Source organism: Quercus suber, unplaced genomic scaffold (genome assembly GCF_002906115.3).
Source record: "Quercus suber isolate HL8 unplaced genomic scaffold, Cork oak 2.0 scaffold_9, whole genome shotgun sequence".
NCBI classification, from domain to species: domain Eukaryota; kingdom Viridiplantae; phylum Streptophyta; class Magnoliopsida; order Fagales; family Fagaceae; genus Quercus; species Quercus suber.
In genome coordinates this window covers 2816420-2830650 of record NW_027069475.1, presented here as the reverse complement: position 1 = coordinate 2830650, position 14231 = coordinate 2816420, and the positions used below count along the sequence as shown (strand labels likewise).

Below are 14231 nucleotides of genomic sequence, written 5' to 3'. Positions count from 1 at the left end.
TTTTGTCATGTGTCAAAAAGTTGTGAAAAGTTTGTGCAACTAGACTTTTCCTTACTTTAATCTGTCCTTATAAATGGTTAACTATTACATATACATAGCCACTCATTTTTTTTTTTCCTGATCACATTTTGTCATGTGTCAAAAAGTTGTGAAAAGTTTGTGCAGCTAGACTTTTCCTTACTTTAACCTGTCCCAACGGTGCTAGACTACTAGTCAACACAACGTACAAAGGAGGTCATACATCTCTAAACAAGGTTCCAAAGCTTATGCTTGAATACATTGTGACGATGAGCATAACATCTTGGCCATGGGCAGCAAACTTCTGAACTCGCATTTATTCTCATTTACTACTCCCAACTGTCACCTACTCTCTTTTGGCCTATAAAAAGTGACTCCCAGCAGTGTGGTTTCATCAGGTACTAAAGCAGAGCGACTGTAAAAAGAGAGAGAGTGATAATTATTGAGAGAGGAAGAAAGATGACAAGGTGGTGTATCATGGTGATTCTTGCTCTGGCTGTAGTCCACACTACAGCAAGAACTGTGCCAAGTGATGCTGGCCTCGACGACCAAAAGAACTTCGTCTCATTCGGTGGGGTTGGCGGCTATTCCGGACTTGGCGGTAATGGACTTCCCTTTGGTGGAGTTGGTGGAGCTGCTGGGATTGGTGGAGGACTTGGAGGTGGAGGTGGAGGTGGCTTAGGTGGAGGACTTGGAGGTGGAGGTGGCTTAGGTGGAGGACTTGGAGGTGGATCTGGCTTAGGTGGACTCGGTGGTCTTGGTGGTTTGGGTGGTCTTGGTGGTGGTGTTGGCGGTGGAGCCGGTGGTGGCGTTGGAGGGGGGAACGGTGTTCTTCCATTCCCTTGAGCTTGAAGTTTGGCATTTAAATTTAGCTTATGATCTACGACTACTAGTGTTTTTAACTTATTTAGTGTGTTGGCAGTTAAGTTAGTTGTGTGAGAACGATATGTCTTAGTACTTTGTTGCGTTTCCTTATGTCTACGTACGTAGTCAAAAGACTCAAAAATAATAATTTGAAAAGTGCTTCCATTTGTAGTCTTTGAGTTACTTAGGATTTTATGGCCTTGTAACGTTTCTGTATTCAAACATTATCGAAATACGTACATTGCGTTATTGTGTGACATTTTCTATCTTCGTTTCTTTTTTTCACTTTGATGTTTACGAAAGAATTCAGAAAGTCATTTCATGACTCTAAATGCTTGAGCTTCCATGCATAGCAAAGTTGCCCCTTTTTTTTTCAGTCAGAGATTCAGAAAGCGATCCCCTACAGATTAAGTCCCACTTCTACTCTCAAAGATTTATTGTTAATTTACAGGCAGTAACGAACCAAGATTTTGTTTTTTGGGAGCCGAAGTATGGTGATAAAAAAATAAACATTTTAGAAGAAATACTCTAAAATATTTTATATAAAAAATACTTGGATTTGGCATATCTCTAATACTTTTTTAACTGAATTTTTTTTATTTTAATGAAAAACTATAACATTACCCACTAAATAAAATATGAGATTAAAACTCACTGCTACTTGTTATTGTATATTTAAAATAAAAAAAAATTTTAAATAAAAAAAATACTGAAAGTAAACCAAACTCAAACCCAAAATTTATAGAGCAATCACAACAAACATGTGCAAGCAGGCTTAATAAATAAGAGTTACAATAACCTGATTGTAGTGTATGTGTGAAAATGTTAGGTACACAATTATTCATCTCCTTTTAGCTTCGATGCATATACAATAACTTGATCATACATTTTATTAGAAAGATATTGAGGCTGATTTAATGATGTTTATTTCATTTTTTTTTCTTCAAATAAAGTTTAATTATTCTAATATACTCCACAAAAATGGTACACTGATAATATTAATAAATATATTATTATCTTTCAAATTAAATACACAATACAATTTTATAATATTTTTGAAATGGTAAATTGTAATTAATATATAACATCATTTGACATAAGACTAACACTAAACAACGTATAAGTTCTAAGTAGCTTAATTGGATAAATCTCTTGCTGTTAAATAAGAAATCTAAGATTTAAATTTCATCTACACTAAAAATTAATTGATTTTTTGATATAATGATAAAGATCAAAAATCTTGGAACGAACATCATATAATAATTGAAATTTTATCGTTTTAGTATCAATAAAAAAGATACTAACATTACATTTATTATACTTCATTTATGAAAAAAGTTAATAGATGTCATAAGAGCATTGATTTAGAAAATATAATATTTTTAGAAGTTTTTTATAAGAAAAGAAAAAAAAAAGAAAACTAACTTTTTTGACAACTTTTTATATTTTTCATGAAAATAGTATTAAAAATTTCATAAAATAATCAATTAACAAATATCTTAAAGGCAACTGTTAACCGGATTCTTCATTTATAACTTTTCTTTTTTTTTTTTATGAACTTCATTTATAACCTATTATCTTTATAGTTAAGAAAAAAATTATGAAATTTATTATTTCTTCTAGACTTAAGTACTTAAGTTATAATCAAATATTTAGTTTTAATTTAAGAAAATGTTTAGTGCACATACTTTACTGTACACATAATTCACCCTCTCTAAAAAGAAGAGAAACTGCAGCACTACTTTCATTTTTGCTTTTTAGAAATTGTGTTGATGAGTATAACATCTCTAAACAAGGTTCCAAAGCTTATTCTTGAATATATTGTGATGACGACCATAAAATCTCGGCCATGGACAGCAAACTTCTGAACTCGCATTTAACCTCACTTACTACTTCCAACTGTCATCCACTTCTCTTTTGGCCTATAAAAGGTGACCCCCAGCAGTGTGGTTTTCATCAGGTACTCTAAAACAGAGCGACAGTAAAGAGAGAGTGATAGTGATTGAGAGAGGAAGAGAGATGACAAGGTTGTGTATCATGGTGATTCTTGCTCTTGCTGTAGTCCACACTACAGCAAGAACTGCGCCAAGTGATGCTGGCCTCGATGACCAAAAGAACTTTGTCTCATTCGGTGGGGTTGGCGGCTATTCCGGACTTGGCGGTAATGGACTTCCCTTTGGTGGAGTTGGTGGAGCTGCTGGGATTGGTGGTGGGCTTGGAGGTGGAGGGCTTGGAGATGGATCTGGCTTAGGTGGAGGACTTGGAGGTGGATCTGGCTTAGGTGGACTCGGTGGTCTTGGTGGTTTGGGTGGTGGTGTTGGCGGTGGAGCCGGTGGTGGCGCTGGAGGTGGAAACGGCGCTTTTCCATTACCTTGAGCTTGAAGTTTGGCATTTAAGTTTAGCTTATGATTTACTAGTGTTCTTAACTTATTTTTAGTGTGTTGGCAGTTAAGTTAGTCGTGTGAGAACCATATGTTTTTTTCGGTACTTTGTTGTGTTTCCTTATGTCTACGTACGTAGTCAGAAATAATAGTTTGTTTCCATTTGTAGTCTTTGAGTTACTTAGGTTTTTATGGCCTTGTAACGTTTCGAATTGAAACATTATCGAAATACATTGCTTTGTGTGACATTTTTTATATTTTTTTTTTTTTTTTTTTTTTTTTTTTATGTTTACAAAAGAATCCAAAAAGTCACTTTGATTGGATACAACTGAAGACAAAAAAATATTGTAGCAAAATAATTTTTAAATGTATAAATAATATCATAGATCTATTTTTAATGTAAAAGTGGTCAAAAAATGTGTGCACTGTTCACAAAAAAATTAAACTTTTCGTCTGAAAACACTTAAAAAAAAAAAAGAAAAAAAAAAGAAGAGAAACACAAACTTGCGTCTGGGAAGCACGTTTTGCGCTTCCCAAACGCACACTAAAATGCTTGAGCTTCCATGCATAGCAAGGTTGCCCCCTTTATTCTTTTCAGTCAGTGGCAAATAGGCAATGTCGATTCAGAAAGCGATCCCTACAGCTTAATTAAGCCTCACTCCTATCCTCAAAATTTTATTTTTAATTTACAGGCAATGTTAGTATATAGCTTACTTTAACCTAACTCATTGGGCTTAGCTCAGTATATTATATTTATAGTATCTTCATATTATTAGTACTTCACACCTACTTAATCTATATAAGACTCTCTATTATACAGTATTATCAGAATATACATCAATATACAGTTCAATATTTCTCTCTTTCACTTTATATTCTTAACGTGATATCAGAGCAATGACACTAACGAACTAAGATTTTATTTTTTGGGAGCCGAAGTATTGTTAATTTTAGAAGAAATACTCTAAAATATTTTATATATTTAAAAAAAAAATCCTTTTAAACAAATGGAGTAATCAGGATAAACGTGCGCATGCAGGCTAAAAAGTTTAAACGCAACTCCAAAATGGTGGAACGTATTATATCATTTTTATTAATTATTACAGTACGCATTTTTAATTATATGTTATTAAGTAGTAAATTAATTACTAACTGCTTGGAAAGTAAGGGCTTTTAATTAGAGAAGGGCTTACTTTAGAGCCAAGAGGGTTACCCTGCCCTGTAACACTCCTTTGTATATAAAATACACCTTTTTGTATTTGGAAAATTTTGTTTTTCATTCATAAAAAAAAAAAAAAAAAAAAAAAAGGACAAGCCGAGAAATAAGAGACAAATGGTTGATATTTATTCTCAAAATTTTGATGGAAATGGTGGTAGTTCCAAAGCACACATATTTATTTTATCCATTATCATCGTTTTTTTTTCCCCTTGAATTGTGACAAATGGTTGATATCTAATTGAACACCAATGGCCTATCAACTTGTTTTTGAAATTGTTGTACTTATATGTACCTTTTCAATTCTTGTTAAAAATATGAAACGAGTATTTTCATATTTAAATATTACCAAAACTAGATTTCAAAAAGATTTTCTAAAGTACTGTTTGATTTCGTAAATTGAAAGGGAAAACATTATAAAATTTAGTTTAAAAAAAAAATCAACTACATATCAACCGAAAAATTATTAAAAAGAGCAAAAGCAACCAAAAAAAAAATTTAATTTAAATTTAAAAATACTATCACATGCAATTTTCTATCCGTTGCATTAAAGAAATGGCAGTACTAGAAGATGTGATCTTACTATTTATTGAAGTTTAGGGGTTTACGATTTCAAATACAGTATAGAGAATCAATTTGATATTGATCCAAATCTTAAATAAATAATGCTTATACAAGGATGTCTCGAATTATGGAAACCTATTATATATATATATATATACACACACACACACACTCTTATAACATCCAAATCTCAATTGATTTTAATTTTTGATAATTAAGACTTTTTTTAAAAAAGTTAGAAGTTCTTAAACTTCTAAAATTTAAACTTTCATCTTGCCTAATAGTAGCTAGCAACATGGGGCTACACAGCTACACCAAATTCTTTGAGATTTATATACATACTAAATACTCTTTTAATTTATATCTTCTCTATCCGACACATTTAATGTGACAACCAATTCCATACCAAACTCAGTTAAGGGAACAAAATTAAGATTACACCTTCCGTAGAACAAAAATTGAAACAGATGGCAAAAAAACCAACATGCTAATATATTAAACTAAGCTGTAGATCAGTTAAACCAGCTAAGACAATAATATGACAGTAAATGGTTGCACCAAAACCTTGGATATATTAATAGAGCACCTACATACGTTCATGTTGATTTCATTGAGCCATTTACTCCTCCATTTGTTTAATATTTTTTTCAATTACTCGATCTGGTTGGGGTTTGCGGTGCCACAAATTCCAGGAGTTAAGGACTCTTGCTACTTTGCTAGTTGCTATCACACTTGATTTGAGTGTTCTCCGACCCTGTAATAATGTAGCACCAAGCTTGAAAGGAAGGGCCGACAGCATAAAGTGATGCACATATATCTTTCACCTGACAAAGTTTATGAGATCTCGATCTCATCTCATAAAATGCAAGAAGATGGAACACGTTGTGCTTGACAGATGTTATTATTATTATTATTATTATTATTATGTTTGGTAAAATGGCATTTAATGAGGTAACCAACAGTTACTTAAAATAGGCAGCAGGACTGCCATGTTTAATTTTCTAGCTCTGGCAGTGGTAATGGCAGCAAGCTCTGCTCAATTGTGTGAATTCAATCACTCTGTAGTGTCCGTGACTCAGTAGTAAAGACTCAAGAGATGCCATCCAATCAAATGGTACTACAGTGCTTCACAGCTTAGGTGTTAGGTTTCACATTCATTTGTTTAGGTGGGTTATTCAGTCAAAGATAATATTGCAGCACTCAGGCTCGAGCGTCAAACACTGTAGGGACCACTGTATTTATCTCCCATCTGTACAGAAATATATGGGTAGCAAAATAAATTTAACAATTTTTTTTTTGGATAAATTGTAATTAGTGAATAATAAAATTGAAAGTAATGTTATATAGTTTATTACCTTAAAAATTATAAAATTTGTTGTGTATGTATAAATTCTTATGTAACAAAAATTTGAAGTGGCACAATTAAAGTAGTGGTGTGCACCCAAACCCTATATGAGGAGAACTTAGAGTTTGGGTTTTATTTAGGAAGAGGGGTAAAAAAACAAATTTCACAACCCAACCTGTAGACATCGCATTTTGTACCCCTTACGACTCAGACTCCCGTTCTCCAATGATGCTCGAACTCTAAGGCCCAGTTTAGAGCCCAATTAGACACTAAATTGACTTAAAGAGTGTTAAAATGAAAAATATAACATTATAAATGAGCAAAAATATATTTTTGAAAATAAAATGACCAAAGTGACCCTTGACTTGCGCACGTGGGTTGCGGCTTGCGTATGCGGGCCAAAACATGCGTTCTGCGTATGCAACTGGGGTTTTAGAAGAATAAAAAATGCAAGTTTTCTACAATAATAACTGAGGTTTGGAATGAATCCCACATCGTCTGGGAGCCATTCTAAACCCTATTTTTTTCAACTATAAAAAGTCTTATATGGTACATTTTCAAAACAGACAGAAATCCCACGGAAAAACCTAAGATTCGCTAGAAAATAGTGAATCAAAAGGGAGTTTTCACGAAACATCCTCAAGTCAAGTTTGTTTGATTGAGATCTTTTCTGGCCCCAATCCTTTTAGTTTAACGTTGCTAATCAATATTTTATTAAATTGTGATAGATTTGACTAAGGGGAACGGCCAAAATCAAGCTAGAAAGCTTTTTGTGAGGTATTCAATTTTAACTTCTTTTCTATCTTTAAATCTCTCTGATTGCTTTGTTTGTTTGTTAAAACATGTTTTGATATGCTTTCTCTAGGTTAGGTTTAAGTTTTGGTATGCTTAAAATGTATGTTTGTTTGCTAGAGTTAGGGTTTTAGTCCATGCTCTATTTTCTACCTTGTTCGCTTCTGGGTTAAGGTTTTGAGTAAGTAACATGCACGCATGCCATGAGCATGCATATGTTAGGGTTTGTGCCCTAAAATTCAATTTATTGGCATGTCATGAATAATTAAGTTACTTAATTATATGAGACTATTTATGAACTAGTGGGACATTATCTTAGTCCATGAGATGCATAGTATGTGATCTATGTGAAAAGTCATAGAAAGATATAAATCACAAATTCTTTGTAAACTCAGAATTTTAGTTCGTAGTCGGTGATGAAATTGGGCATTTCATCTGCGAAGACTATAACATATTAACTAAGATGATTTGTCTTGATCATGAAAGTGGAGACTTCTAGTTGGTATGTTAATATGTTTTAAGAGTTAAGACATATTGAACTGGACCGCTGTGAGATTTATTATTCTCTTAAAGACTGTCAATTGAATAATAAATCTCACGACTTCTATTTACATCAACTCTAAATCCTGAAAGAATAATGGACCTGATCATGAGATGTAGGTTGCTTTGATATATCAGGAGTAAGATCTATAAGTTATGGTCAAAACCTCAGTATGTTGGGCAGCTGCATTTAGTGTTGATGGAACATATATTCTCAAGATGAAATTCATAATCTCTTAACGGAGATATAAAATATTCCATTGAGATAAGTTTAATGAGTTTGGTTATTTAGAGTGTTGGGCCCAACCACTTTAGTAAGGAGTTACTAAAGTATATATTCATGGAATTGGATTTCATAAATATATTATGAATAACATAAAGGATTAAACTAGGTACTCAAGGATTAAGATATAGTAATCTTCAAAGTAGCAATCAATATTAATGACTTTGTATTACTACGAATATTTTAATGAAGGGGTTGAATGTATAATAAAGTCTTGAAATATAATTTATAGATAAGGCCTAGAGTGCAATTATATTCTTATAGTGGTATTGAATATAATTAATGATAACTTTGGACTTGTCAAGAGTTGACGGAAAAGCCCAAGGCCCATTGGAGTTAGTGTCTTATTGGTCCCTTTGGTCCCATCTCAAGCCACAAACTAAAGCCTAATTGGGTAGGCCCAAAAGGCTAACCCAATTAGAAATTAGTCATTATTTAATAAGTGTTATTAAATAAAGAAACTATGAGAATGGTTAAACGTACGTAAGATGAAAAGAAATAGAATTCAGTTTTTCTCCACAAGGAGAAGAAGAAGGATTTTTCTTTGAGAATCTATGTACAAAAGATTGATTGAGAGACCACACATCTTGGGCACCATGTAGAATTAAGATGAAGATTGAAGGTATTCTCAAGTTTGGTTTTGAAATTCACTGCACCAAAGGTACGCTTTCTATTTTTTGATTCTAGAATTCATGGTTACATGTTTATCTTTCATGATTGAAGTAGATTCGTTTTTTTTTTTGTTGCTTCCGCTGTGTGTGTTTTGTATGAGATACAAAACCAGATTTTTCCAATAAATGGTATCAGAGCGGTCTTCAATATCATGCTTGTATGACATGTGATTGAATATTAGAATTAAGGAAAAATAGTTTTCTTGCTGTTTTTATTTTCCGCAGTAAAAGTTTCTGAATAATTTTGTTTTAAAACTATTATTCATTAAAACCAGATGCCGTGTGTTTCTAATCTTTGTATTGAAGTGGAACACGGTGGTTAAGAATTGCGATGTCTCTTATCAATGTAGATCGCCAAGATGAGAATATAGTTATTAGAAACAATATACAAACCTGACACAGTTGGTTTCGTGTTTCATTACACTTTATGCATATTTAGAATAGCGGTTTGACTTTTTTGTCTCTATATTATATTAATATTGTTTCAGTGAATTCGTTTGCATGATGATGTTCAACGTAGTTTCATTCATATTGTTTATTAATATATATATATATATATGGATTCATGTGAGTATATGAGTCTATGTTATAGATTTTCACATGATGTTTTCTTAGTTACGGTGCCATGATTATAGTTATTGAATGTAAGTGGAATAACTGTCATGTGCGTAAGTTTCTTTAATGCACCGCTTGGATAAAGAATACATGTATAGATTCATGTTTGGGTTGTGAAATCAGTTTATGATTACATATATTAATATAGGCGTGATGTTATTTTGGAGATTAAGTTTTTATGTTTTAGGGTTCTTCACCTTGATATTGAAAACCCTAATGTTTGATCTGAAAATCTTCGTTGATAAAATCAAAAAAGTGTTTTTGGAAGAGAACAATGAAGATGTTAAAAACGATTAGTTGTTTGTTCAAGAAAAACCCTAGAAAACCGCCTTAGAAAATTTTTGGAAATTCGAGTTTCACGAGTTTCGATTGATCGAAAATCACTTTCGATCGATCGAGTGAAACAGTGATCAGACTTTTTAAGTAGATTGATTTTCGATTGATAGTCGATCGATCGAATTTGTTTTTCGATCGATCGAAAGGCAATCGAGTATCGATCGAACAAGTCAGGTGGTCAAGTTTGAATTTTTTAATTTTTTCGATCGATCGAAAGAAAGAAAATCAGAATTTTTTCTAAGTGTTTTCAAGTTTTTTAAGAGCAAGCTTATGTGTGATTAGATTACACATGGTTCTAACTAAAAAACCCAATGAGATCAAAGATGTTAGTTTAATAGAACTCTTGGTACTAAATCATTTAATGATTAATAGTCCTTAATTTATTTTAATTAGAGGTTTTTTAATGAGATTAAAATTCTAATTAAAGTTATATAGTTTCTAATAAGATTAGAATTCTTTATCTAGTAAATTAAGGATAGAGTTCTATATAACTAATTTTTGATTCATTAGTGTTTAAGGAATCCTAAATAGTTTAGGGCTTTCATTTTAGTTAGTGATTTTAATAAGATTAAAGTCTTTATCAAGTGCAAGGTTATTAGTTGTGATGGGATCACAATTATTGAAGAAAAACCCAAATAATGAGTGGGAGTGATGAAATAACCCTTTTTATTAAGTTTATTGTAATGTGAATAAATACCTTGTCTTGACTTCGAGTCTTGCATTCCATGCGGAGGGTATTTAGTTCACGGATTACAAGGTTAAACTTTTTTGTGATAGCGCGAATATTCGTTACACTATTGTGACGTGACATAGTTATATCACATTGAATTTAAACAATTAAACACATTTGATGTGTAGGGTTAAAATTGTGATTTCAAGACAATCCACTTGTTTTAAAATTTCTAGTGGGAGAGAGATACAAGGGTTGGATCTCACGGCCTCCATTGTTGGCTCATAGTGGTGTGGGGTAAACATCTCGTCTTGGCCTCGAGCCTTGCGTTCCATGCGGAGGATGTTTATTTCATGGTACTACAAGATTGAATTTCCTGGTTTATAGTGGTTTGATCAAACACCTTGTCTTAGCCTTGAGCTTTGCATTCCATGCGGAGGGTGTTTTTATCATGGTACTACAAAATAAGCCTGTTAAAGGGATGAAATGTGGCTACACATGATTCTAGACAATGGTGTACATTAGACTAAGTTTGATAGCATCCTCTATGCTGAGTTCTTGCTGTTATTACTTAGAGGCCAAAGGAAGAGCGGCAAATTACTTTTGTTTGGTAAGAGTTACCATGATAACATTAATAAAGAGAATAATTCTCGCCTGATCATAGTGATTGGTATTCACTCTATGCTGAGGAATATTAATTACGGGATTAGGTTGTCGTTGCACCTAGTATAGTATGTTTTCGGGTTCCATATTATATGGTTATGGATGCAAAATGATAATCTCTTGGTATTTAAGTTCATGGTCTCAAAATAAATTTGTCATAAATTTTGTCCTCTAGCTACTATTTTAGTTGAATCACATTAACTAAGAAATAATTTTGGACATGGTGCTTAAAGGAGCTGAAGTAAATATTCATGTTTTGATTCAGCATTGTCATAATTTCCTATACATGATGCATTTATGGAAGATATCTTATGATATGATCATAGTCTCCATTGAAATGCTAATATGTTATATTGGCTTCTATCTCAATTGTGCTACTGCATGAGATGCAAGAGTTAGTACTAGACTTAGACTTTATATTAAGTCTAAATGAGATGCTTGGTATAAATCATATTGAGTGCTAAGAAAAGCTTAAGAAGTTCCAATTCTATGTCATTTTATGAAAATATTTTATTTTTAAAATGAATTGGAATTCTTGGATGTTGAGATTAAATGTTAATCTCATTTGGATATGATCCACAAGTCCTTGTTAGAATCATTTGATCAATTCAGATTGTTTAGAAAATAAATTCTTTTTATATTATCTGAATTGATTAGTGAATTCTACGTAACGGAAGACATCCTAAAATTTAAGGCTAGGATCGATATGATTTAATTCAAATTCTTAGCCTAAACCGAAAGGTAAGGGTGATAAGAAGAGGAATTATAATACCAAACAGTTGGACAAGTTAGTTGCCCTAGTAATTGCCAAAAGGAAATTAGTCTCAAAAGCATGACCAAAAGGAAGTTATTTCTGTTTTGGTAAAGCTAAGCATTGTCCATGATTGTTTTCTAGATGGAAATTTATATGTTTTACTTTTTAAAGAGAAAATTTCTGTTAGGTTCTAAATGTTTAGAACAATTGGCAAATCGTGAACATAAACTTGTCTAGATATAGATCTTAGAGTCTATAGGTTTTATTAGACAATGCTCAAGGTGATTCAATTCAAGATTCAAGAACATACAAGCTGCAGGAAGAAGACTTCATATTCTGCCTGGTTCGATCAATCGAAGAACAGGCTCGATCGATCGAAAATCGTATCTGCAGAATTTTAAGTCGGCCCAAACAGCAGCTTAAGCCCATTAAGGATTAGGGTTTCAAATCTACTTCTCCCACTATATAAAGGAAACCCTAAACCACGTTTTTGAGAGCTTTTTAAGAGAGAGAAGAGAGTGCCTCTTTTGTATCTAGGGTTTTGTACCCAAATCTCTCTAAGCCTTTGTTGCTCATATTGTTGTTTATGTGAATCTCTTGTGAGATCTTTGAGGAGCTTTCCTTCACATAAACTTAAGGTTTTCAAGATAGAGATATTATCTACATCTTGATGATCAACAAGGTTACTACCATTGAAGTTTAAAGAATATCAAGCGTAGGTGCTTGTAGCTGATTGAAGAATTCAAGAAAGAAGGAGTCCGTGGATTCGGAGCTTGCACGTGGTCGTGTCAGTAAGTTCTACTGGTGGGTAGCATTAGGAAGTCGAGCGGGGAGCTTGTAGTCCTTTTGTATGAACTTCGATTCTTTCAAAGTAGATTCAAGTTTGCCTTGAGGATCGGTGGGTCAAATCCTCCCCAGGTTTTTACCGTGTGGTTTCCTGGGTGATCATATCATTGTGTCTTTTATTATTCCGCCGCTTTATTATTTTGATATGATTATTTGATTGCTTTAACCTAGAATTGCATAATTTGACTAAGTAACAACTTGGCTAATTAATCTAGGCTAACCAATCTGGTTATTCTAAGGGGTCTAAATTTCCTTCAAGTGGTATCAGAGCGGGTAGCTCTTCTTGTTTTAGATCTTTTGATCTAAGAGCTGATCCTTGACCCCTGTTATCATGGATAATTTGAAGTGTCTTTCTGCTCATGCTTCTGCTGATTTTATTGATGCCTGTGATGTTTTGAATAAAAAGGACACTATTATTTCTGTTGATTTTTTTGATGCTTTTGAAACTCTTTGTAAGGAATTATCTAAATCTTTGAAAATTTCTAAGAAATTTAAAGAAGAGTTAAAATTAGCTAATCTTGAAAAAGAGGATTTGATTGTGAGATTAGATGAGTCTAATAAAAAGAATGAATTTTTGAGAAATCAAATTTCCTCTCAAGATGAGAAGATGAAAAGCTTAGAACAAGAGTTAGTTGAATCTAAAACTAAAATTGAAAATTTGACTAGTACCAAGCCTGTTGATGATAACAGAAGTGTTTTTGTTTCTCTTAAGCCTAAAACTGAGAAAGTTTATATCCCTCCTTTTAAGAGGAATAATAAAGAAAAGACTTATTTTGCTAGGTTAGACAAAGGTAAAAGTTATGATGTAGACGCTGAGGTTTCTAAACCTATGTCTAAACCTACTGTTAGAGAGCATAATAAATCTGTTTTTGTGTCTACCTATCACCTTTGTGGTGTTGTTGGTCATATTAGACCAAATTGTTCTTTGTTGAGGCAAAAACCTAAATCTGATACTAGACTTGTTGATAGAAATACTGATGTTCCTAAAATTGTTCCTGTTTATCACTTTTGTGGTGTCTCCGGTCACATTCGTCCTAATTGTCATAAATTGAAATTTAAGCATTCTGTGTGTCAATTTAGGATATGTGATGATATTTCTCCTGCCATAAGTCCATATAAATTATTTCATATGCTTTTGAAAAATTTGAGCTTGTTGGCTTGTGAAAGGAATTTGCAGGATTTCAGTCTCTCTCAGAAGATTGGTGTAATTCCTCAAATACACTCTGCTTCACATGGATTTTCACTTACAAAGCCAAAGACTCGTGCTAGATGGGTGAAAAAAGATTCTCCAAGGTGAGTGTTGCTAACTTGTCCTTAATTTAATTCTTTCAATTAATTGTGGACATGTTTTGTTTTTGTTTTTGTTAAAAAAAATCCAAAAACATTGAAAAATTTCAAAAAGACAAAAATATTTTATTTTGAGTCTTGTTTTATTTGTTTTGAGGATTACATGGGTTATGATATCTCTCTCTTAATTTAAAATATGCTTGACATTGTGGAGAAACTTGAATAGTATGCTAAGCTATTTTTGATTTTGTGTGAGTATGTACTAGTTTGTACATGTACTCATGGGTTAATTAAGAAATTGATATTTCTTATTTGTGTACCCTCTATAACTTAGTTAAACATTGTCATGCATTGCATTTGCATTGTTCATTTAGCATAATGTGTGC

At 32.6% G+C, this 14231-nt stretch overlaps 2 protein-coding genes across 2 annotated transcripts; both read left to right on the top strand.

Annotated features, from left to right (window-relative positions):
- The first annotated feature begins 417 nt into the window (after window positions 1-417).
- On the top strand, window positions 418-1141 carry LOC112041061 (uncharacterized). Its single transcript, XM_024073967.2, has one exon. The coding sequence runs from the start codon at window positions 478-480 to the stop codon at window positions 862-864; it is 387 nt and encodes a 128-aa protein (XP_023929735.1). The 5' UTR covers window positions 418-477; the 3' UTR covers window positions 865-1141.
- Window positions 1142-2843: 1702 nt separating this feature from the next.
- LOC112041062 (glycine-rich protein 5) lies at window positions 2844-3511 on the top strand. Its single transcript, XM_024073968.2, has one exon. It carries the CDS (start codon window positions 2902-2904, stop codon window positions 3256-3258), a length of 357 nt encoding a protein of 118 aa, XP_023929736.1. The 5' UTR covers window positions 2844-2901; the 3' UTR covers window positions 3259-3511.
- The last annotated feature ends 10720 nt before the right edge of the window (window positions 3512-14231 follow it).

Coding starts and splice junctions, on each gene's coding strand:
- LOC112041061 (XM_024073967.2), top strand. CDS start 478: ATGACAAGGTGGTGTATCATGGTGATTCTTGCTCTGGCTGTAGTCCAC.
- LOC112041062 (XM_024073968.2), top strand. CDS start 2,902: ATGACAAGGTTGTGTATCATGGTGATTCTTGCTCTTGCTGTAGTCCAC.